At 52.4% G+C, this 24,719-nt stretch overlaps 1 protein-coding gene across 2 annotated transcripts; it reads right to left on the reverse strand.

Annotated features, from left to right (window-relative positions):
• On the reverse strand, nt 1-24,687 carry RRP1B (ribosomal RNA processing 1B). 2 transcript variants are annotated; one of them, XM_072739427.1, is made up of 16 exons: nt 24,480-24,687; nt 16,735-16,817; nt 15,061-15,118; nt 13,524-13,609; nt 13,089-13,150; nt 12,593-12,722; nt 11,909-11,973; nt 11,272-11,453; nt 9,618-9,709; nt 8,933-9,030; nt 8,011-8,030; nt 7,330-7,461; nt 6,247-6,911; nt 4,484-4,636; nt 3,502-3,565; nt 1-2,685 (listed from the first exon to the last, which is right to left on the reverse strand). In XM_072739427.1, the coding sequence occupies exons 1-16, from the start codon at nt 24,607-24,609 to the stop codon at nt 2,492-2,494; spliced, it is 2,214 nt and encodes a 737-aa protein (XP_072595528.1). In that variant the 5' UTR covers nt 24,610-24,687; the 3' UTR covers nt 1-2,491. The 2 variants fall into 2 exon arrangements, with proteins under 2 accessions (XP_072595528.1, XP_072595527.1); XM_072739426.1 differs by having other exon boundaries at nt 7,330-7,458; nt 24,480-24,681.
• Nucleotides 24,688-24,719: the final 32 nt, after the last annotated feature.

Raw genomic sequence — 24,719 nt, forward strand, 5'->3', positions numbered from 1 at the left:
TGCAAAGGCAGGGTTGGTTTATTGGACTTGGCTTTGACGCGACAGGCACTCTGCAGGCGCGCGTACAGGCTGGTGGTGAGCACACCGTCCCCGCCGGCAGAGCCTGGTCGGTTCAGACAGATCAGAGGACGGTTCCGTGTCATGTTCTTCCCACACTAATCATCGCCTCCGGGTTTCCCGGACCCTCCTTTGTGCTTTCAGGTAAACAGGAGTCAGAAAGGATTGTACGTTTATAAACTGTGATACCAAATTGTACAAAACTAACCAGGCGTGTGGGGTCGGGGGAAGATGACCGTTTTACAAAATACCGTAGGAACACCAGCATTAACGTGAGTTATTTCCAGTTTTGGACTCCAAGTCCCCTTGGCAACTTTGTCGAAGAAAAGAACATGCATTGAGTAGAAAACTGGTATTCTAAATACATTTTCTTTGTGTGACACATTCTTGTTGCGTGGATACATAATGTGAATTAAGAAAAAGTTTTTTTTCCTCTCTTTGCTGCCAAAATGTAGGCATTAAAATTAAGCCACAGTAAACCCACTGAACTTACCCACAAAATGGAGTAAGTTGGGACAGATTTAGGGAGGGAGGGAGGAGGGAGGGAGGGATGGCATCCACGGCGAGGCGCGGCGGTGCGGCAGGGGCGTCTCTAACTCTCCTCCGGGGCCTCTGGGCAGGGACGGGCGTGTGCTCCGTGGAGAGCGTCCAGCATGCACCCGGGGGCGGCCGCGCCCACCGGGCCCTCGAACCTCTTGATGAAACACCTTTAACGCCGCTGGACTACGTGCTCCATCTTTAAAGCTAAAATGAAAACTGTTACAAAAATAATCTGGCTGAGGATCATGAAACTCTTTTTGGAAAACAAAAAGTTAAAAATATTTGAATGTTCAAATCTCATCTTCTCACACTATCAGATTTGGTTTTGAACGTGATTTGAGTATCTTACTGAATGCAGCACATAAACCCCATGCAAGCACCACAAAACCATCCCGTACATAAGACTTCCCAGTACAATGACTATTTGACAGCTCAGTGTTAGTTATTTCTCTTCTCGTGGACTAATCATGACAAAACTTTATTACAGAGCAGGAAAAGGACAAGGTTCATCCCTCCTTCTGGGGGGGCCTCCTGACCCTGCAGGGGCGGTATTTGCACGCAGGGCCCCACCCCGATGACGTGATTAAGAAACCAAAGTCGAATCAACACAACCCCGCGATCCCAGCGGGCCTCCCTTGTCACGAGAGGCACTGGCTGGTCCCACTGAGGCAGTGCTGGGGCCCTCTCGTGGGGAGGAGCCAAGGGGGCTGCCTGGGTTTTGGGGAGACGCTGGGGACCCTGCATCGGGCGGAGGCAGCTTTCGTCCCAGGAGGCCTGAGGTCCCCTGAGTGGAGGGTGGGCTGGAGAAGCACGGAGCACCCGCGCGCCAACACCATAGCCCCCACGTCGCAGACCTCTTCTTTAGGTGTGCGATTTGTTATCTCGTAAACTCAACACGGTGCCGTAAACTCCAGGGGCCTTCCAGAGGTGACCACCTGATTTCGGAATCTGCATCCTGTCCATCAGGGGGCTCAGGGCTGGTGCGGTTTCCCTCCGCTCTGTCCCTGCTTCCCCCGCTCATGTCTGAGCACCTGCCACCAACGTCTGTCATTAACGAACATCAGAAGTCTATAAGAACCTTAAGTGCAAGCTTCAGCATTTCAGATAAAAGGTAGCTACGAACAAATAAATACGAACAATTCTTAATGGCTGATTTCCACCTTCCAGCAGGAACGCAGGTTTTCAGACACTGCAGCCACACCTCTGAAGAAATGAGTTTTAGTCTAAGTCGGGAAAGCTGCTTTTGGGCACGCCAGTCACCGGGGTACTGGCTCGAAGGCTTACGGAGAAAGGTCAGAAGGGCAGGCGGAGCACAGGACCCCGAGGAAGGAGTGTGCTCGGAGTCCCGGGTGAGCACCGCCAGGGGCACTCACCAGGGAAGACACTTTGGGCTGGCCTGAGAGGTAGGAACACAAGGAGGGGAACAAGGCCCAGGGGAGGAAGGAGGCGTCCTGAGGGCGGAGGCTCTTCTTGCCTTGCCCCTGCCGCAGGCCCGTGGAGAGAGGCTATGAGCCTCCTGCTGACCCGGTGACAGGCACCTGCCGGACACCTACGGACAGGGGAGGGAGGAAGGCCACCGGAAAGCCACCCGGCATGGCAGGCACGGCGCCGAGCACCCCAGCTCTCGGCACCTCCAGGCTCCCACCCCGGTGGGGGGTCACAGAGGTCATTTGCACACCTGAGGGGCTCATGTGCCAACAGCCTGTTGCAAAACCTTCAGCCAGACGCCCACAGCCCCCACAGAAGGATGGAGCAGCAGCAGCTCCCACTCAGAACCTTGTTTATACAATTTATGGGGATTTATAAAACAATAAAAAAAGGCCCCACCTTTTTAAAGTTATAATTTATAGAATATCTGTACAAAAACAGTCTCTAAAAGGACCCTGCTACTATCCTAGAAGAAGTCCATAGCGGTCGGCCTTCTCTTTGGCGTGGTGGTCAGCAGCTTCTTGGTCCCCAGGGGGGTGCTGGTGGGTGAGCTCGTGGGCGTCTTTAGCACTCCGTGGAGGGGCCTCTGTTCAGGGTTGAAGGCCACTCGGGAGGGGCCCGTGGGACTGACCAGGATACTCTTGTCTGTCTTCTTGAATTCTGCCCCGGATGAAAGCAAGGCCACGCGTTAGCGGAGTAGCATTCCTGGCCTGCCCAGAGCCCCAGTGCTGTCCCCCGTCGGTGCCGTCCCCCGTTCCCACTGCCGGCAGCCCAGCCAGGCCCGTGCGGTCACGAGGCCCTGCAGAGAGCGGGCCCCGAGCTTCCAGAGGTCACGGACTCACTATCCTGCTTCATAGAACGGATGAACAAACGTCCACGGACGGCATAGGAGGGGGCGTCGGGCAGGGGGGTGAGGGAACGCGTATGAGCCTGAGGCTCAGGCGCGAAGAGCCTTTCATTCCAGCTGATCTGCTCCCCACACTCCCTCCAGCTCCAGAAACAAGGCCTGGCAAGGACAGGGGCACCTCAGGCTCCCCCAAGGTCTCCCCCCTTCACACGTATGTTTACGTGTAGGCCTTATGAAAGGTCAGATCTTAAACACATTACACCCTTTTAAAAAGCTCGGTTTCTGTTAAAACAGAACAAGCAAAAGGCACTGATACTAAAAGCATCTTCTCTTGGGCACGCGGCTTGCAATGTTAGCAGACGCAGCTCGGCTGGGGGCTGCCAGTGGTCCCCAGGCCACGAGGGCCTGCAGCGGTCTGGGTGCCCAGGCTCGAGGACACGGCTTTTCAACGCATCCCCCGCCAGACAGACCCCTTCCAGAGGCCCCGAGGACACCCCTCCACACCCGGCCCTGGATGCCCTGCTGGCAGCTCGGCTCTGGACTTCTGACTCTGGAGCGGGTCAGAGCCCGTGTCCCCCGCGAGCCGCCTCTGTGGAAGGAGCCCTGCAGGAGGCTGGCCCCACACTCACCCGCGGTCATGTTTCTGTTCAGGCCGAAGGTGACCTTCTTGGAACTGGACGGCATCTTGTCTCGCTGCAAAGGGAGGACAACAGAGGGAATAAGATAGCGACCGTGCCGTCCGTTAGGACTGGGGAGGAAGACCGGGTACCCCGTGATGCCTGAACCCTTCAACGTAACAGGAAAAGGCTTGCCATTTCCACGCTAGGACTCCCATTCACCAGGAGCTTTATAGTTTTACGGGTGCACAGAACGATGGTCCCACACATGCGCTTCCCAGAGGTGCCCACACACACTCATCTAGATGATCTAACAATTCATCAGAATTAGTGGTTTCCTATTTGGGAGATTCCCGGATGTGGCTGCACTCTGCATATGACAAAGCATCCTCATTTCCACGTGAACCCCGTCACCCTGCCCTGCACCACTTGCTTTTAGACCATAAACGTTTTTTAAGAGAAGCCAGATCTGTCTGTGGCATCATCGGCAAGTGTGTCTGAGACTCTGCACGCGTGTGTATTAACACAGCAGTTGTCCCTCTGCTAGTTCCAGCAGGTACCTACGCAGCACCCCCTCCTTTCTCAAAACAGCCATTGTCCCGTGGCCTCCTGGCAGGGTGGCCCAGCAGCACCATCCTGACGGCAGGCCCTGTCAGCCTCAGTCCGCGCCTCACCCTGTACCCCCCGTGGGCGCCCGGGGCAGCGTCTGCTCCTTCCCCCACCCTGACCACCCCCGGGGATACTAAGATGAGGCATCACGTGCTGCACTCTCGATTCCCGCGGACCAACCCCTCAGGCCGGCCCAGATCACCGAGAGACGAGCCTGTGCTACCAGGAGGAGGCAAGAGCCCCAGAGCCACCCGGCCCCAGGGGCCCCCAGTGCAGCAGACCAGGGCTCCCTCGACAGGAACCTGCAGGCCGCGGGCAGGAGCAGAGGCCTGGCACACGCAGGCGGCGCGGTCGGGGTCAGGAGGGCGGCAGTAGGGTCACGAACCTGCAGGGCAGGGTGTGCAGAAGTGGCAGTGGCGCTGCTCTTGGCTTTTCTGAAGAACAGCGGCTTTGGTAAGAAGGCAGTGTCGAACCTCACAAAGTCGTTCTCCGTCCTCAGCTGCTGCTTCTTCGAGGGGCTTAAGGCGACCCCGTCTCCCTGCACGAGGGAGGGGTGAGGAGAGGGGAGGTCACACGTGTGTGCAGGGAGGCCACGTGGGGCCCATGGGCCACAGCGTCTCTGGCTCAGACACCCCACGCCCCACCCCCTCCTGCACCGGGTCTGCAAACACCTCCTGGACACGGCAGGACGCAGACCTCAGGCACGCGGCACCACGCCGACAGGGCCACAGGGTTCCTAGCTTTTTAGCCACAAGAACCACTTTCATGGATCTTCTAGCTTAGGGCTCCTGAAGATTTCTGCTTTTCAAAGACCACTTGTTAAATAATTGAACGCACTTTCTCATTTCTGACCAAAGACCTCATCGTCCACCGAGAAGTTTGGTGCGAGAGAGTGAGCACGCCGTTAGGACCTGCAGGTGCACTGTGGGGAGATAAAGGACCCTCACCGGGGGTTTTACAGCTGCCTGCCTCCCCCAGCAAGGCCCCTGCTCTGGTTCTGGGGTCCCAGGGTCTGGAAGCCCGATGTAGTTAACATCACAGGGCTGGATTCTGCAAGGTCCTGGCGTTCCTGGCCTAGAAGCTGAGGCCTTCCCCCAAGAGCCCCCCGGTGGTGTGAGCGAGGGGTGGACCCAGGAGGCCTCTCTCACACGCCTTCACCCACCAGCGAGAGACACCAGGCCCCCTTTGGGAGGAAAAGCTCCCCTGACCCTGCGGCTTATGAGCAATAGTTCCAATGCCAAGGAAGGTTGCTGAGCCTGAGAAATGAGACGCGGAGATTTCCCCTGATGCTTAGTGAAGACAGGGCACCAAATGAACAGGCGTGGAGGCCCAAGGGAAACGGTACCCGCCACAGAGATGCTCGAGGAAGGTCTAAGGTCACAACAGGCTTCCCGGAGCCCAGGGGAGAGCTCCGGGTGCTTCCCCAGCTGAGACCTTTCCTGGGCACAAGCAGACTCAATCACTCAGAGACACCATCAGCTTGGGATGAGCACTTGGCTGAGCGCACACGGGTGCTCGTTACCCACGTCTGCCCGTGCGGGTGCTGGACGTGGTCAGCAGGCCCGTTTGGGAAGGGCTGGGGCAAATACCAGGCGCCCTGGGGTCATGAGGTTTTGTAAGTACTGCTGCTGCTGCTGAGGAGGGAAGGCTGCCTGGGCCAGCCCTCACCACCAGTGTGCCTCTGCGTCACGGTCGAATGGTTTGCTGACACTGGTACAGACACCGTAGGGCCACAGGCGACGTGGGAAGCAGATCCACAGCCCACTCCTTGCTTAATTGATTCTAGACGTGTAAGCACAGACAGGCTTTTCTTTAAAAAAATAAGCAAAAAAGAGAAGAAATTTGGCCCTCCAAGGGCCAAAGGTTGGCCGCGGGCGCGTTGATGAAGGAACACCAGAGCAGCGTCTGACGGGGACGCCCGCCTGCCTGTGCATACTGCAGGGGGCCTCAGCTGGGGGACACTCCCAGGCTTCCTGCCAGCCCTCTGCAGCCCCAGGGAGCAGCCTGGTGGGGTGGGGGGTCCAGGACGACGGTCCCGGCCGCCAAGAAGCGGCACCTGTTTATTTCCTCCTGGTCCAGGCTGTTATAGACCAGGGCCGCCCCTATAGATCGGGGCCTCGGCCGCCGCCCCCCGGGGGGCTGGCTTACCAGCGCCTGCCTGAGCGTGGCCTCGGGCTCCAACACCGCGCCACGCGCTGCCAAGTCAGACATCTCCTTCACCTTCTTCCTCTTTTTCAAGATGGCAGTTTTCTGACTGGACGGGCTGTGTACGTCGGGGCTGCCGTGCTCCGCCTTCTTTCTCTTCAGCCTCCCGCCCGGAGGCGGGGGCCAGGCCAGTGCGGGGGGACCGCTGCCGTTGACCGGGAGGGCTCCGAGTTTGCGCTTCCTCTTCGGGACCGGGGCCCCGCCGGCGGGGGTGGCTCGCGGAGCCGGGTCCTGAGCACGGGCGCTGCAGGGGCCGCCAGGAGCCGCGTCCTCCAGGGGTGGCAGTGCTGTGGACTCCGTGCTCCCGGCCTGGACCCTGGAGCTCTTCTTCTTGGGCCGTTTCCTCCTGCTGTGGGCTGCGGGGGGCCCCGCGCCGCCCTGTTCCTGGAGGCCTGGGGTGGCTGCCGGCCTGGGCTCTGCTGCCGGCGTCCTCGGGGCTCTGCTCGCACCGGCCTCCGGCTCGCCACCTCCGTTCTGTTCTGGGGGCATGGCTTCAGCGCTCGACCCTAAATGTTCAGGCTGGAGGTGGTTCTTCTTCTTCTTCTTCCTTTTCCTCTTCTGAACACTGGCTTCACCCTCCTCTTCCTCAGCAAGAAAGAACTTGTTTCCTAGAAAGACACCCAGGCCCATGAAGGAGTGCCTGACATGGGGCGGACCGCTGGCTGTCGTCAGGTGCCGTCCTTTCCCTGCCCAGCTGGGACCAGACCCTCCCGATGCCGGTTCCCACAGAGACGGGACTACGGCCACACTCAGGACTATGCGTCTCCAGGCCCATGAAAACCACAGCTGCAGGGCAGACACACCACACTTGCTCCAGGGCGCAGTCTGTGTAGCAGCCGCTACACCCTCACCTGCTGAAGGTGGCCCCAGGACGAAACAGGGAGGCTGCGGGTGAGAATCCTTCCTCCTCAGCCACCCGAGCTGCGGCTCTGGCTCTGCCCTGACCCCGGAAGCCCTGTGCCCAGCCTCCCAGCAGTGTAGAGGCGCCCTCCTCCTCCCTCACCCACGTGGAGCTTGGAGGCTCACCTCTCTCTTTTTCCAGCTCGGTTTTCTCTAAAAGTTTATTTCCTTTTTTCTTGTGTTTTCCTCGGTTGAGGGTTTGCTCCTCTTCATCAGCAGAAATGTCCTCAGCAAAACTGAGCTGAGATATACTGCCTGCTGGACACCAAAGCCGCATCCAGTCAGCTTTCTGAGATGCCACGACTCTGTCCCCACCTCACACCGGCATTCTCCACCCTGACTTCTGCAACCTCGCTACCTTCCCAACCCAAATCTGCGGTGGATGCAGGAACTGCACCCCATGGGGGACACCCTGACAGCACGCCCACTGGGGCTCAGCAGCCCACAGGTGTACATGGGGAGCAGGGTGTGCTGGCTTGCTCACATGTCCCTGGCTACGGACAACAGCTTTTCTCTTGGGGCACACCTGACCATGACGGCAAAGGAAAGGGAGCCTGAGATGTCAACTCTTCTCTTCCTAAAGAATCAAACTGGTATCTTCCTAAACGACGATGACCCCTCGGCCCAGTCTACCCCCTTCCCTGGTGCGGAGGCCTCCCACAAGCTCTGCCCAGCTGACGGCCTTCACAAGTGAAGGCTGTCTTATGTTCCCAATGTCTCTTAATCCTGTTTGTCAGTATTTGCTGTAAGTGCCTCAGTTGGGCCATGTTCATGTAACATCACCAGCTGTAATCCTGATGCCCTCACCTTCAGAAAGATCCTGGAACCTGAAACAGAGAATAAGAGTCCCTGAAAAAAACCTCTTCTTTCTGTGTTCTGTAAACACACAAACACACCAGTTTTCAGATGTGCTACTTGGGTGTGCGTTAGTTCACTTTCTTTTCCTTCTAGGAGGGGAGGCTAACGGTGGTGTGATATGAAGGCTTGAAGTGAAGGACGCATTGCCCTCAAGGACGTGGCGATCTAGAGAGTCCACTGTGGTTCGTTCATGTGTAACAGAAGAAATTAAAAACTTTTCTCAAGGCCAAAGCAGCCCATGTCTCTGCTTATGTCCCACTGTCCTCTCTGCTCACCTGGTGGAGAAGCACCCCATGCAGTGCTGGGTGGGGGGCAGAGCACCTGGGGAGCCGACAGCAGGTCCAGCTCAGCTCCGTCACCTGCCAGCAGGGACCTCGGGCAAGCCCCGTGCCCTAGCTGAGCCATCAGTGAGGTGGGACATTAGAAAAGCCTTGCAGGGCTTCTCCTCACAGGAACTAACTTATGTCAAGTGCTCGGAGGAAAGCCTGCTCACACAGTGGGTGGTCAGTTTCTGGTCACCAACCGCAAGAAGCCAGGGTGCTCTGCTCTCAATGACTGGTGTGGCAGACCGGCACGGGCGTGACCACAGTGGGAGGTGAGGGAGCCGACAACACTCAGAGTGGCACCCTTACGCGGCAATCGCTGGCGGTACAAACAGCCGTTACTGATGTGCTGCTGCTGCCCCACGAGGACGCGGTGGCCAGAGTTGAGTTTAGGGGCACATGAAGCATACACGTGTGGGTAGGGGAGCAGCTGTTCCACGAAACCTTCCTGCTGCTGTGTGCATGCCCAGGCTACGGCTAGACGTGATGAGGGCCGGGGACACAGCCTCCACTGCGAGAGTCCACAGACTGTGCCCACAGCCACTTACTTTTTGATGAGTTTGGAGAGACGCTTCCTGTTGAAGGGTGGGATGTTTTTCCTGTTGGTGATCTCCAGGAGCCGGTCCGCAACAGCCTTGTAGTCGAACTGCGCGAGAACAACAAAACGTAAGCCCGCAGCCAAGCCACACTGACTCAGAAAGTCACTTCCACAGGTGATGGCAACCAGCGGTGTGGGCTCCCAGGCGCATTCGGCAGCAGGCCGGTGGAACAAGGGAGTGCTGAGACTCAGTGACCAAAAGGTTCAGTGCGATCTCTGAGAAGCCTGTTCTATTTGTTCTTGGGGGATGCTATTCTTCATCCATCCTGTTTATTCTTTCTTTAAAGAAAAACTGTGGTAGAACCCAGCACAGAGTTGGCCTGGGTGTGGCTCTCTGGAAGTGTGATCTAGAAGCCGACCTGTGCTTGGTAACACAGTCACCTTTACTGGAAAAGCGCTGAGCTGCCTTTGTCGTAGGGAGCGCATGGATCCTAACAGCGCACGCCGAGATGAAGACTGACAGCTTTCAAAACTCTGTCACGTTTAAATGTGCCTCTAGTAAGCTCATCGTAAGGAAGGTGACGTCAGCGAGCAAAGGGATTAAAGACGACGGGAGCCACGGGCCTGGGGATAACGCACTCTGACCCTAATTCCCACTTAGCCAGGCCACTCCACAGCCAGTCTGTTCTACCAACCTGGAGCAGGGGCCCAGCGTCCTCCAGGCGCCCACCGCCTCTCTCCCCGTCGCCGTGGACCCCGTCCTCTCTGCAGTGCTGCTTGCCCAGCGCTATCGAAACACACCCAGAGACAGAGCTCTTTAAACACAGTCACTACTTCCAGAGGAGCCACTGTCTCAGTGTCTCTTCAAAGAGAAAACCCCTGCAAATACATTTGTCATCTTCCAAAGCAGTTTTGTTAAAATAAATCCCACAGAAATCACACATTTTGCCTTTTAATTACATCACAGACAAGACCTCTGCTGCCCTCAGCGAACTCCGGCGAGTTTTGCCTTCCGTTAACGCGGCGGGGGATGGGAGGCCCTGGGCTGGAGCCGGGCGAGCGGAGCAGAGCTCACTCAGGAGTCTGTCCCCGGCTTCAGGAAAACTTGAGGCCGGGGTAGAAATCTATGCAGATAACACACTCACGACTCAGGGGGCTGCCTCAGCAGACACAAGTTAATGCTAATGCAACTATTAACACTTAGAAAATAACTCAAAGAGCACTAATGCCCATGAAAAAGCAGATAAAACTACCAAGGAAAACTCACAACTTTTCAAATCTTATCTGTTTGTTAGTGGTGGGGCCTCTGGGCACAGCCTCGAGAAGACGCAGCAGAGCCCTGCATGCATGTGCGGGTCCAGGGCCACAAGCACGACAGAAGGAGCTGGGAGAGGGTGGCTGGTTGAGACAAAGGCCGGGCGCGCAGGAGGGAGTGGGGACAGCCCCCACGACTGCATGAAACCTGCTCAAGGTCAGCTGGTTAATTCATCTACACTGAATTTAAGATCAAAGATTTTCTTCTTTTGAAAAGAATTATTTTTCCAATTAAGGAATAACACATGATTGCTGTAGAAAATTTAGGACAGAAGTACAAAGCAGAAGTCACCCACTAACTCTGCTTCATGCAGCCAACTATTAACATTTTGATATCCTTCCAGATTTTTGAAGGCACATACCAAACCAGGCTCCATAGACTTTTGGGTCTTGTCATAAAAAAATGTTTAATTAAATTTCCTCTGGCCACTAATTTTTGAAATCTTTGCTTTTTAACGTCTGTGTGACATTTTAAAAGCATGCGCACACCCGGACCCGAACGTTTACCTAATGCTGAGCCCTGAAATGCTGTAAACCACTGCTGGGGTGGGAGGGGTCTGCAACTGGAAATGTGGGCTCCACATGCAGTCCCTGCGGGCTAAGACTGGCCCCGGCCATCACAGCCCACAGCGGGTGTTACTCACCCAAAGAGGGACACAGAGATCAGGAGGCAGCGCTATGGAAATGAGCGTGTGTTCGCCATGTGAGCACCAAGGACCCTCTTGGAGATACAAGTCCACATCAGGATGTTTAAATACATCAAAAATCCAAACAACAAAAATAAAAGCCAAAGCAAGAGCAATGGTAAAGTGAAACCCTAGAGGGACTCCCGTGACCCTGGGAGGCAGCACATGCACGCCGCAGAGGGCTCCCGTGTGTCAGCGCCCCTTGGCTTCCCTTCTCGGGGAGCTCACGGCAGGGTTCCCTTTGATGAGGTCTTAGGTTATCTCAGTGAGACTCCAATGTATGTACTAAAGTGTTCACCTGAGGAGAACTTTATCTAAAAAGACAGACTGTTCAAGGGAATCATCTTACCAGGCTTCTTTTTACTGACTGGTTTTCTCCACGCCACCTCGTTTTCAGGCATCTCATCTTCGGAGAACTCGTTCTCCCCCCCTTGGGCTTTCTGTTCCTCGAGGGTCTCTTCCGGTCCGAAAGGAGACTGGTCTACGATGACTTCCAGCACACCCCTAGCTATAGTCTGTACCAATGTCTGGCTGGGGGTAGAAGTACAGCAGAGAGAAGGTGATGACAACAGAAGACCTGGTCATTTAGCAGAGGTGATGGGGCACATGGTGCACGGCCCACTCTAGCCTCCCCAGGGCCCAATGTGGCCCATCGCCCGGCCCACAGTGTTGGCTCTCCTGACCACATTCCCACGCCAGCCGGCTGTGGCTGTGCAGAGCCAGGGGAGCGCCACGTGCTGAAGGCAGACAAAACTGTGACTGTGGGGGGTGTGTGTCTCCTGAAGGTCTGTGGTCAAGCCGGCAGAGCACAGGTAGAGGACTCAAAGCATCACAAGTCTTGCTTACAGAAATTCAGAGTTCAGCTGTCCTGGGGTTTGGCTAAACTATCACAGGTGTCTTGCATCAAGCCTCTCAACAATTTAACACCAGTACCCACAATTAAGGACCAAATGAAGCAGAGAAAAACAAGCATGGGATTCACTTACTCCTTAGTTTTGGCAGCAATTTTGCAGAATGGATCAATAAATTGGAGATTCTGATCTGCCAAAAGCTGAAATTTAGGAACAAAACACAATTTTTTTGTATGTCCTAGAAAAAGGAGCCGTTCACACTTTTTACATAGGGTTAGATCAGGGAAACACCTTTGTCAATGCTGAAAACGCACTCTGCGTGAACTGCCCAGATGCTCGGAGCCAGCTCATGGCCATCTTCCAGCCACATGGGCATCAAAGTGCAATGACCAGAGAAAACCACCCCACTAACCAATGCTGTTCTGCATTCCCTGCTCTAGAGACAGGTTCAATCGACAGAGATATTGTCAGAAACTGTAAGATGAGATAACAAAAAATCATTATGGTGAGCGTGTCCTTGTGTTACTATTGGACTGTGTCAGTTGCTTTCAATTGTTTTATAAGCAGGACTTCAAGAACACCCTTAGCGAACAATCTTTGTTCACGTGTCCTATTAGCTGCTTAGGACACATTCCCAGATGGGGAAGGATTTGTCAAAAGACAGGTTGAGCCAATTTATGCTGCTCCTGTCGCTGCTAAGGCCGGTGCTGACCACAGCGTTTTCTCCCCAGCTCCAGGAACATGCGGAGAACCAGAGTCCCCAGTCAGGTCCGCTGTGGTCTCATTACACCCCGGGCCTGATGTTTCACTGCTTCTTACCTCTTTCCCTCCCACTTTGGATAGTTCATCCAGATAAATATCAATGAAGTGGAACTTCACTCCATTAGGAGACTGGCTCTCAGGATGCAGGATTTCTTTCATCAAGACATCCAGGAAGAGCTTGATTCGGCTGAAGAAAACAACACATGCGGTCCTATTAACTGCAGCATGCCAGCTCTTCCCTCTTCCCCCAAAGAAAACAGTCACGTCTGTTCTTGTGCTACAATGAGTAACAAACAGTGCAAGGCTGAGAACGTGCTAGGAGGGAAAAGCAATCCCTGGAATCGGTATAAATGTGCATGTGCCCCCACGCCCTCAGGAGCCTCTCCTGGGCTTCATGTTCTTCACGCCTAAGGAGGTTCTGCGTCTCAGTCGACGGAGGGGAAGGCAGAAATCACGCCACTCCTACTAGCTCGCTAACTGGAACGCTTGAAAGTCACACTATCCCTTTCAACATTTTAAAGCCACCAAATGCTTACCCCAATACTTTACCAACCTTTCTTCCCAGCCATGTCGCTTGAGAACTTCAAAGGACTGCCTCAGGACCAGGCGGATCAGCTAAAGATAGACAACTTTTGTTACCAAAGGGAAAGTAAGAAATGCCGGTCAGTCAGCAGACTGAAGAGACCAACGAAATTGGTTACAGCCTGCGTCTCCAAAGCGAAAACACAGTCACAGTCATCTCATTGAACTTTTCACCAGGAAGTGTTAACTAAGGATCCCCAGACTCACCCCCAGCAGCTGAAAGAGAAAACAGAGCGGCCTGCGAGACCTAGTCGAACGCCGTCCCGTGATCCCGCTACCTCTCGCCACACTAAGCCTGAGGCTTGCTCTGCTTCACAGATAAGCCCTCCCACTGCTCTCAAGAAGCTCAACATCCTTCCTTTACAGGCTTCGGAGGCGCACTGGGGGAAGGGCCTTCAGATCTTACCATATAATATTTGCCCAGGCGCAGCCGGTCTATCCCCTTCCACTCTCGGTTCATTGTTTGCCAAAAGGTTTGAATGAACAGGTGTTCTGCAGTGAACAAAAGCTTTTGAATACTTGGTTTTCAGATTCACATATTGCCATAAAGCAAGAAAGTAACAAAGGGAAACAAACTAGGATTCTTGATTGTTTACTTTTTTCCAAGAATTTTTTGGCAGCTAGAAAATTTGGTCCATAATTAAATATGCTCAGTAATTTTTTTTCCATTCCCACAAAAGCCTATTATAACAGGAAGGCTGATAATATCTTGATATTCAACTGTAATGCTCTATGAAGCTTTTTTCTTTATCCACTGCAAAGCCTTGTTTCTATTAAAATCAAAAATTCTCTGAGCCACATCCATGGGCCCTTTCCGCCCACCTACACCTAACAATCAATCCAAAGCCATTAATTTTGATGAACACTTGGATGATCCGCATAGAAACTCAGCTTTTTGTTTCATGTTCCATGTCAGCTGGTTGAGCTCTAATAAAACATTCTATTTTTCTCTTCTGAGCCACGAATCTACCACTTTTCCATCCAAAAATAACTGTTGGATTTTTTGGTTTTACTTCTTTTTGCACAATTCTTTCTTGATATCTGAAAACCTAGATAATATTCCATGTGTAGAATTCTGCTCATTATGGGTCAGCTGGGACCCGGCTGAAACACAGAGCCACTGGGGTTTCTAAGGCCAGTGGGATGGCTCTGCTCTGAAGAGCGCTAAGCAGATCCAACCAATTCTGCTGTCTTTTTCTTCCTTTGTCAGCACAATCAAAACCTGAATGTCTCAGAAATAATTCATTTTCTCCCTTTGTGTGTGTGTTTTTTTTTTTTTTGGTGGTTAAAAAGCCTTACTTTATGGCTTACTACCAGTGATGCCCTTATGTGGCTCCAGTCTTCAGGATGTCCTGGTACCCAGAGGCGACAGCAAACAGTGGCATATGCATGCCCAGACTCTGAGTTTTATTTTTATTTAAAAAAATGATTTATTTACTCATGAGAGACACAGAGAGAGGCAGAGACAGGAGAAACAGGCTCCATGCAAGAAGCCCGATATGGGACTCGATTCTAGGACTCCAGCATCACACCCTGGGCTGAAGGCAGATGCCCAACCACTGAGCCACCCAGGCGTCCCACCTCTGAGTTTTATTAAAGCAACTCAGAATGTGGAGACTCAGGAGATTTTCATTTATTTAAAAAATGTATACGTATATATTCATTTATTTTTCAAATCTTTCAGAGGTCACACAATACTGCACAATATGCCTCTTTCATTGGCCCTCTTCTGGGGTCAACATCTAAGCTCTTCACGGCTTTCTCACAGGGAAGGTCTGTCACCCGACATCTACACCCTGGCAGCCCTGGGCACAAGTTCAACAAGCCCCCTGGAAAGAGGAAACTCTGAAGGAAGAACAAACAATATTGCCTAGTTTCCTATGCAAGTTACCCAAGCTGATGAATGAGGAAGTTCTGAAAGTTATGAAAACATCAGGACTTACGGGCCTCTGAGTTGTTAACAACGTGGACGAGTTGGGAAATAGTGTTCGCTAGCTCCTCCTGCAAAGGTGGGGTCAGGGAGAGACAGCAGGGTTATTACGCGGCAGCACTGGACGTCACAGCATCTGCTGGGGTCTGGGCATCTTGTTACGTCACTGTTTAAATTTTAGCAAATGCGAAACTCCCAATCTCAGTGGACTACTGTGCCAATGTAATAATGCCTCCGAGGATCACGCTGTAGGTTTAAGAAAGTATCTCTAGTTTCAGTTCAAATGACCTACAGAAATAAACTGTCAATTCTTGGCTTTAAAAGTACATAGCTGGAAAAAAAAAACGTAACTGACGTGGACATCCTACCCTAAGCCACCAAATTCTGGCATACAGATGCCAGCAAGGGGATCCCTGGTGGTTAGATGTGGGGACTGTCACTCCTCAGGGGTGTGTGTGGAACCAGAAAGTCCCATCCTAGGCTCACTCGCTTGGAGCCAGGCCGCGATGGGGGGTGTGTGTGCAGGGGTGGGCAAGAAGCGGAGGTCAATGGCACCCATCCAGGCTCTGTCCAGGGCAAAAGGGCCATGTGAAGAATAAGTCCTGCTACAATGCAGCAAGATCACTGGTGGGGAGAATTTGGTGGTCTGGGTCTAAGAAGAGACCTGCCCTGGGAAGTGTCAATAGAATCCTGTTCACAAGTGACATAAAAAAAGAACAGCCATCCTTGGTATGACTTGCATTTACTTTACCTGGGCTCACGTCTTCCTCACCCATTTTAAATGAACTCCCATTTTAAATGAAAATGATGCTCCTGTTCATCTGTTTTCTTCCTCCACTAAAGCTGTCGTTTGGTTTGTTACTTTTGAATGTAACTTAAAAATATTTTGCCCTGCTGTCCTACTCAAAATATGTTCAGTGAAGTAAAAGCAATAAATCAAAGCAGGCTATTACATGGCTTGGGGAAAGTGGTAAAGTTGCACACCAAAATCCAGACAAGTAAAATCTATAATCTTTTACGTATCGAAGGGCTTCAAATAGCGTTCCTCAAGGCTTACTCTCCACTTCGACATTGGCAGGTTTGCTTTTATGCACTAGGACAAAGCTCTGTAGACAGCGAAAGTCATTTTCTTAAATTGTTTTGCTGGTGGGGTTCAGCATGCTCGGCAGATGGCTCTAGAAGCACATGCACATCTGTGCCAAGTCTCCCGTTGACTCTAAGGGTAGAGGTTGTCAGAGGCAGGTCCACTGCTTGCTCTACTAGGCTCCCGACCCTCAGCAGGGTGACTGCCCAGTCACGGCACCCGTTCAGATCATGCCAGAGGTAGGCTCGGAGCCCAGTGCTCACAGGCTCTTTGACTAGAGCCATGACATTACTGACCACAAATAATAACATACTAAACAGAAGCTTCAAAATATGTAAAACCTTCCACGGAACCAACCTATGAAAATATGACAGAGAAACAAGAAACTTCTGATTTATGCCTCTTCTTCATTATCTGAAAAGATAACTTCTCTGCTTGGCCACTGTATATCCCTTTCTGATGGACAAGAGGCGGGCAACCGAGCCCTGAGCAGCGACTTCAATTTGTTTACGTGCACAGGAGACAGACACATAAAACGAGCAAGCCCTTTTTATCCATCTGGGCCAAAGCACCAGTCATCTGACAAAGGGAACTGTATGTTACCTGTAGGAGGGGTTCGTCCTGCACCCACATGCAGTAGAAGAGCCCTTTCCATATTTTTAGAAGTTCTTCTTGACTGAAACCTCCTAGAGGACAAAACAGCACAGACATCTTACTTTAGAGTCCTCACATATCCTGTCGCAGGGTCTAGAACTACCTACCACGTGACAGGAACAACACCACAAACATCTTCATTCTCTCACCCACTTTTTTTTTTTTTTTAATTTGAAGCATACACTTCCTTGTGGTACAAAATAAACACATATAGATCACGTAGTTTTATCATCTATGGGGCAGGTGGTAGTGGTGGTGTGTCCTCACCATCTGAGGAGTGTAAGGAAGTCCATGTCCTTACAACAAAATTATTAATGAGGTAGTCATTTATAAAAATAGCTCCCTCTGTGTGCTCCTCTCTGCCAAATCTAGCATATCACTCTGCATACCAACATTTGCATTATTCTTACAAAATGAAATTGCAAATCCTACAAAAGATACAGGATTTGCTTAAGTCCCATACAACTGGCCCTGGGGAAACTGGCAGAGCTTTGAGATATTTTTGCAAAGATAACCTCCCACCGCTTTTTAGAGATTTTATTTATTTGAGAAAAAGAGAGTGTGCGACAGAGAGAGCATGAGCCAGGGGGAAGGACAGAGGGAGAAGCAGACTCCCCACTGAGCAGGGAGCCTGATGCAGGGCTTGATCCCAGGACCCTGAGATCACAACCTGAGCAGATACTTAACTGAGCCACCCAGGTGCCCTTGCAAAAATATTGTTTTAAAGATCCTGGCAAGAAGTCAAACTTGGCTATATCTGGATTTCTTTCCCTCCTGGTTATAGTTTTCATTTCCTGGGCAATATTAGCTTTGTTTTAAGTGACATCATATTGGTTAGCCTTGTTTGGACTCCTTTTTAAGCCCTGTACTACCTCCGACTAAGCCACAAGTCATACATTCTAGCTCCTGGGCAGACCCCAGATGTCATAATTGCTGAGTGACATATGGGATCTCAAAAGCCAGGTGAGTATACATTCTTGGAGTTTCCAAGTCGATGGAGAACAAACAACCCTTGAGTCTTGGTGCATGTTACAAATGGTCTGTGTTAATACTTCATTAAGGGGTACTAGGAAAAATATTTTGGAATATCAAAGGACAAACTAGGTGAATGCATACAAGTACGTATACACTGGGCATCAATGTAATTTCAATATACCAAAAATAATTAAAAGGTGGCGAACAGATCCTTTTTGATGTATTGAAGTTTACTGTATTCAGAGTGAGAGTGAACCTTTAGAGGTATATAGGTATTGACTTCCAAGTTACCAAAGACCTTTTTCATACCAACAATTTTATTACGGTGCATTTTGATTGTTAGTTTCTACTTAAAACCAGTATGCTAAAGAGTAAAATTTATTAAAATGCATTTCCTTTAAGAGTTGGGCAAACCTCATGGCATGGCAACTGGCTCCCCCGACCCTCGGGCACCTTGTTATAAGCCACACCTTGGGGGCCTAGCTATTGCTAGCACAGCTACAGTGAGTGATAAATTCCCCTGGAGCTGAGACAACTGCAATCAGGACCACAGTAACTTTGTCAAAGTGACCTGTGTTTATATTCAATCATGCTAAGACTAATGAAGAATTAGGGACACCTGGGTGGCTCAGTGGTTGAGCATCTGCCTTGGGCTCTGGGCATGATCCCGGTCCCAGAATCGAGTCCAGCATCAGGCTCCCTGAGAGGAGCCTGCTTTTCCCTCTGCCTGTGTCTCTGTGTGGCTCTCATGAATAAATAAAATCTTAAAAAAATAAAAGACTACTGAATTAGTGGGCAGGGCAAGGATCACCCATGGCTGGCTGGGAAAACATCGGATGAAAAATATATGGGGGGAACTTAGAATGGATAAATCACATGTCGCTAACACCCGAACCTACTGATCCACCTTAGCTTGCAGAGTCACCTATCAATAGGAAGACCACAGCACCACCTGCTAAGTATTCTTACAAAAACCAAAACTAACTGACACGTCAAATCTGACTATTAACCACTTTGTGGGGAAACACAGGGGACAGAGGAATATGTCAGGTGAGACCACGGGATACAGTAACCAGGGCAAATGGCCCGTTCCAGCAACAAGTAAACAGCAAAGGGAAAAGATAGGAACGGCAGACAGACCAACTGAATGCAACGGCTGCCTCTCGCTTGGATTCTGATGTGTCACAGACAAATTCACAAAATGATGGGAAAACTCAATGGATTAGTTATTTCACGTGAAGCAACTTTAAAAAAAGGTACAATAATGGTACTGTGGTGATGTTAAAAAGAGCCCGTCTTCTGGAGCCCCATAATGAGGTGGAGATGTCAGTGGGAGGCGGATGTGGACAGATGGGACAGACCAGGCAGGTACTAACTGGTCCTGAAGCGGAGTACTGAGTACGCTATTTATCTGAAAGGTAAAAAGTACTGCACAAGGTCACTAAGGTGTTACCAAGGGCCGTTTTTGTTCTTCCATTTGTGTAGAAAGCTCTTCATAATGAAACTAGAAAACCAGAACGCCGGCCACCTTAACAGCAAACAGGATTGGATGACGCTGTTTCCTGTGTAAGGCCTGGCGCTGGGCAGTCCCGGGGTCTGCAGCCCCCTCCAGTGCTCCCCTCTTCCAGGCAGGGCTCGGGAAGGGAGACAGTGGTCTGCGTGGGGCTCGGCCCACAGAAAGGGGAGCCAGCAAGCTGCGCTTATGCCGAATACGCATGAATTCCCTCAGCTACAGGGCTGCTGCAAGGCTGGACAGATGACGCCATCTCAGAGGCTCTTGCTCTCGCCTTCAAGCAGGCTTGAAGAGGACGTAGTGTGCACCTGCACTCGGCCACCTCACCAGCTGCTGGGGAGCCTGTGTGAGAAGGGAGCCCATCTAGAGGAGCCAGGTTTGCCATGGAGAAAAACAGTTTGGTGCCATCAGCTGAGCTCCTTCATGAAGCTGTGCTTTGGTTTTTCCCCTTAAAACTGGTCTGGCTGGGCAGCTGGGTGGCTCAGCGGTTTAGCACCGCCTTCAGCCCAGGGTGTGATCCTGGAGTCCGGGATCAAGTCCCACGTTGGGCTCCCTGCATGGGGCCTGCTTCTCCTTCTGCCTGTATCTCTGCCTCACTGTGTGTGTCTCATGAATAAATAAATTAAATCTAAAAAACAAAAAACAAAAAAAAAAACCTGGTCTGGCTTAGGGGCACTTGGGCATCTTTCCAGATCCGTCCTGTGCTTTGACATAATGCTTACGTATAGTACAGACACACACAGACACATAGCTGTGCGTGTGTAACCTAGATAGTGTCGTGGGTTCTACACATTCCACGTTCTGGCCCTTTTCACTTAAAAGCAGCACAGCGTATATTTCCAGATGGTTCTAAGAGCACTAGTGTGTCACACCAACTCTAAGTGATACTGTGACATACCAAGTATCTGTGGTTACCCCACACCTGTAATGGGCAAAGGTGCAAAGGATATGTATGCTAGAGAGGTTTATGTAATGGAAAACTATGGATTTCAACAGTCAGAGGGTGACAGTAGCTCCTAGGCAGTGCGCAGGAAAGGGGGTCAGGCGTGAAAACAGATTGCTTCTTCCTAAGCGAGGTAGCAGAGTGCAGAGGACACAAACCCATGCCCAGGCCCCAGCTCGCTACTTGTTAGCCGTGCTATGTAGAAAACCATCAGCTAGCCCCTGGGCCTGTTCCCTCACCTGTGATATGTGTACGGTTTAGGGTCACAGTCAAAATTAAAGGCATGTATGAGAAGCACTTTGTAAGAGTAAAGCGCTTTTCAGAACTATTGGTAGGTAGTTTGATTGTCTCGTGTTCTCCACCCACAGGCTGCTGAAGCTCTCTTCCCTTTTAAAACACATATTTTCAATATATGTATAAAAATCACTTGTTTTCGCCCAGGAATTTAGTTTTTATTTAAGACTTAAAAAAAAATAAATTTAGAACTTTTATTTATTAAGTACTTTCTACCCTCATGAGGCTCAAACTCACTGCCCCAGGATCGAGTCCCTGGCTCCACTGACAGCCCCAGGAACCCCCCATTTTTTGTAAATTGACTTACAGCTGACACTCAGTGTTACATCAGTGTCAGGTGCTCACCACAAGTGGAGCTACCATGTGTCACCCACACGACACTGTTACACTACTACCATGGCCTATATTCTCTACACCACTGTACCTTTCATCCCATGACTTACTCATTCCATCACTGGGGGCCTAATGTACCCATTTTTGAAGGCTTTAAAGCGAAACAGAGAAATGCTCATTTAATTTCCTCTCACTCTGAGGGTGAAGTATGTATCTGAAGCAGGTTCAGCCCTCAGGGGCTTTTTGTTCTGTCTTCTTGGGGTTGACTTCCTAAACCAATGCCACCAGGTTTCTGGCAACAATACAGGTTTAGTTATTTCACAGCAAATGAGGCGAACATGAAGTGAGACATGGGCAGAGTAAATTTCAACAAACGGTGAAATGAGAAAACCCTGACTGCTACTCTCAGGATGAAATGAGCTCAGGAGCATTTTAGGTTGGGGTGAGTCCACAGCTGGTCAGTCAAAACATCTGCAGCTCTCATCTGTTCTACCTACAAGGGGCCAGGGACCCCTAAGCCTGTTAGTATGAAGAAATACTTCCTCCAATACTGAATCTGAAGCCCCATCAGCCGTAAGATGTATGGTTCTCTTACGTGCCACCAAATGAGAGCAAGAGGGCACAAGGTTGATTTTAAGATCCATCCCAGTTTCTGCAGATGTTACATGTTTACAGTTGCAGAATCAATAAAGCCGGGTGTGTGTGTGTGTGTGTGTGTGTGTGTGTTTTTCATTCCCTGCTCTATTATTCCCAGTGCCAACAATAGTAAGAGCACACAGTAGGTGCTCTGTGTTTGCTGAAGACGTGAATGAACGGTGCAAATGAGCTCTCATGGGTAAAACCATAGATAGCGATCATTCTGTACGTGCTCTGTGTGAAGTTACAACACCAGAGCATCATTTAGCTGCTTTAAGCACTACAAAAGTTCCCTATTTGTTTACAAAGCTTCTGGGGTTCCTGGCTGCCCCAGTCAGTGGAGCATCTGCCTCCTGATCTTGGGATCGTGAGTTCCAGCCCCATGTTGGGTGTAGAGATTTTTTTTTTAAAATTTTTTATTAAGTAAGCTCCATGCCTAGTGTGGAGCCCAGGGTGGGGCTTGAACTCATGACCCTAAGTTTGAGACCTGAGGGGAGATCAAGAGTCAGATGCTCAACCGATAGAGTCACCCATGTGCCCCAAGATCACTTAAAACAAAAAAACAAACCCCCACAAAGCTATTTATGTTGCTGGTGGGCAGTTCTTCATACCAGTAAGACCAAGATTTCAGATTTCCTTTACTACACACGAAACAAAACACAACAAACCGTGAGTCTGTCAAGGAGACACACACGTCAGGTCAAGTTACTCCCCAACTTGCATTTCAGGTCCACGGGGGACAGTGGCGGCAGAGGCCCGGCTTATTATGCCTCACTGTCACCGTCTGTGACATTCACCATGCAGTTCCTTCTTCAGAGGCCCAGCATACTCCACGCAACGTGGGTGTGGTGGTGAACAAGATAGATAGTCTCTCTTGGCATGATGGGCACTGACCAAACAGGACCTGGGGGCACTGGTGCAGACCCAGTGGCCTCATGCCCATGTCCCTGCAGAGCCTGGGCCCGCTCATCAAGCTCTGTTTGGCCATCTCAGCCCATATGTACTGCATCTGGCCTTTCTTGTGTTCTTGTGTGGAGGCAAGCCCGGTATGCCTGGATGTGCTCCCACTTCCAGCTAAGCAGACAGACGGAAGTTTACAGTGTTTGGGGAAGAGTGATACAGTAACAGAGAACGAAGAAGCCATACAGCTAAGTGCCATGACAGACACACACTGGATATTTTGGAATCCTGGAGGGGTGGTGTGAGATGGTAGGGAAGGCACTTGGAGGAAGTGATGTTGAACTGAATGCTAGGAGTGCACAAGAGAAGCAAAGGCGGAGAGGAGACAAACGATGCATGTATACCAAGAGTCAGCACAAAGCAGTCACGTAGGGGCCAAAGTGGCAAGAGAAGGGAGGACAGACCATTGCCTGCAGACCTGGAAATCCAAGAAGGTGGTGACGTGATCAGAACCATTTTTAGAAGATGACCCAGGCTGGTTTGTGGAGGACAGGTTCAATAGAGGGTCAAATGGACTTAAAGAGATTGGCTAGAAAATAAGCAAGTTCAGAGTCTAGATGAGATAAATGGTGAGGGCAGAGTAACTCAGCAGATGAAACAGGTAGCAGCAGCAAGAGACCATGGATGAGGGGTGGAGGAGAAGACCGGGAAGAGCCATCCAGGACATTACGGTGTGTCCAGCCTGGCTCTGAGGGGATGGCGGGAACAAGCACCTAAGATGAGAGAACACAGGCGGCAAAAGTGAAGCAAGAGAGAACAGGTTTTAGGGGGGAGGAGAATGAATCACGTTGGGGCATTCGAGTCTGGGGTGCCCACGGGGGACACCCAGGTGGAAGCACCTTGTCCGTGCATCCTATCTGCGCTGGGAGCAGCCTGGTCTGCTCTGCCAACTCGAGCACTCGGGACCGAAGCTGTGATAACAAACGTCGCCTCTGGGCGAGATCCCTAAGCAGAACTGAAGTCAGAAATCTGGTCTTTGCTCCTTTCTGGGGCGCGTCCCACAGAACTGTATTTTCTTTTTCCCGGGGTGGTCCTTTTCCATCTCTCCTCAAAATGAAACGAACTGAGAAAGTCAGTACAGAGACAGATAACGCCTGCCCTTTCTCTCTTTTAGGTTATTTACTTATTCATGAGAAAGGCAGAGACGTGGAGGGAGAAGCAGGCTCCCTGCGGGGGAGCCCAGGCGGGGCTGGATCCCAGGACCCCGGGGTCACGCCCTGGGCCACCGGGGTGGGGGGTGGGGGTGTCCCAATACCTGTTCTGTCGACTAGACTCGCAAGGCAGAAGTGTTAGCAGTCAACACGTCAAAATTAATCCGAGCGCAGCGCACAGCCTCCGCCGTGGGCAGTGTCCGCACCCCCGGGGGCTGCAGGGCATGTCGGGGCCCGGGAGCCTCGGGCTGCGGGCCCGGGAGCCTCGGGCTGCAGCCCCGACGGCCTGGAGCGCAGCGCGGCCCCGCACCCGCTCCCGCACCTGCACCTGCTCCCGCACCCGGCCCCGCTCCCGCACCTGCTCTCGCACCCGCACCTGCTCCCGCATCCGCTCCCGCACCTGCTCCCGCATCCGCTCCCGCACCCGCACCTGCTCCCGCATCCGCTCCCGCACCCGCACCTGCTCCCGCACCCGCTCCCGCACCCGCTCCCGCACCTGCTCCCGCTCCCGCACCCGCACCCGCTCCCGCACCTGCTCCCGCTCCCGCACCCGCACCCGCTCCCGCACCTGCTCCCGCTCCCGCACCCGCACCTGCTCCCGCACCCGCACCTGCTCCCGCTCCCGCTCCCGCACCCGCTCCCGCACCCGCTCCCGCACCCGCTCCCGCTCCGCTCGCCACCGCAGAGGCCTTCCCGGACCCGCTCCCCACCCCCTCCCCGCCCTCTGGACCTCTCCGAGCCCCCCCGTCCACCGGCGCCCCCCGGAGGTCGGGTCGGTCCGTCCGTCCCCCCCTCCGGCCCCCGAGTAGGGGCGAGCGCGGCGCAAACCCCCGCGGGCAGCCCCCCCGCCCCCGGCCGCCATGTGGCGCCGCTGCCCGCCGGCGCCCACCTGTCTCCCTCTGCGTCTTCACGCTGATGTACTGGCGCAGCTTCTTCACCGCGCGGTCCCGGACGCCCTTCTCGTGAGACGCCAGCCGCTGGGCGAACTGCAGCTCGGCCGGCTGCATGGCGGGGGCCATCGCGCCCGCTGGACCATCCCCCGCCACCCGCCGCCCGCCGCCGCAGCCTCCCGCCGCCGCCGAGCAGCTCGGGGCCGCGCCTGCGCAGAAGGCGGCGGGGCGGGGCCGGG

The sequence above is a fragment of the Vulpes vulpes genome, chromosome 15 (genome assembly GCF_048418805.1).
Source record: "Vulpes vulpes isolate BD-2025 chromosome 15, VulVul3, whole genome shotgun sequence".
NCBI classification, from domain to species: domain Eukaryota; kingdom Metazoa; phylum Chordata; class Mammalia; order Carnivora; family Canidae; genus Vulpes; species Vulpes vulpes.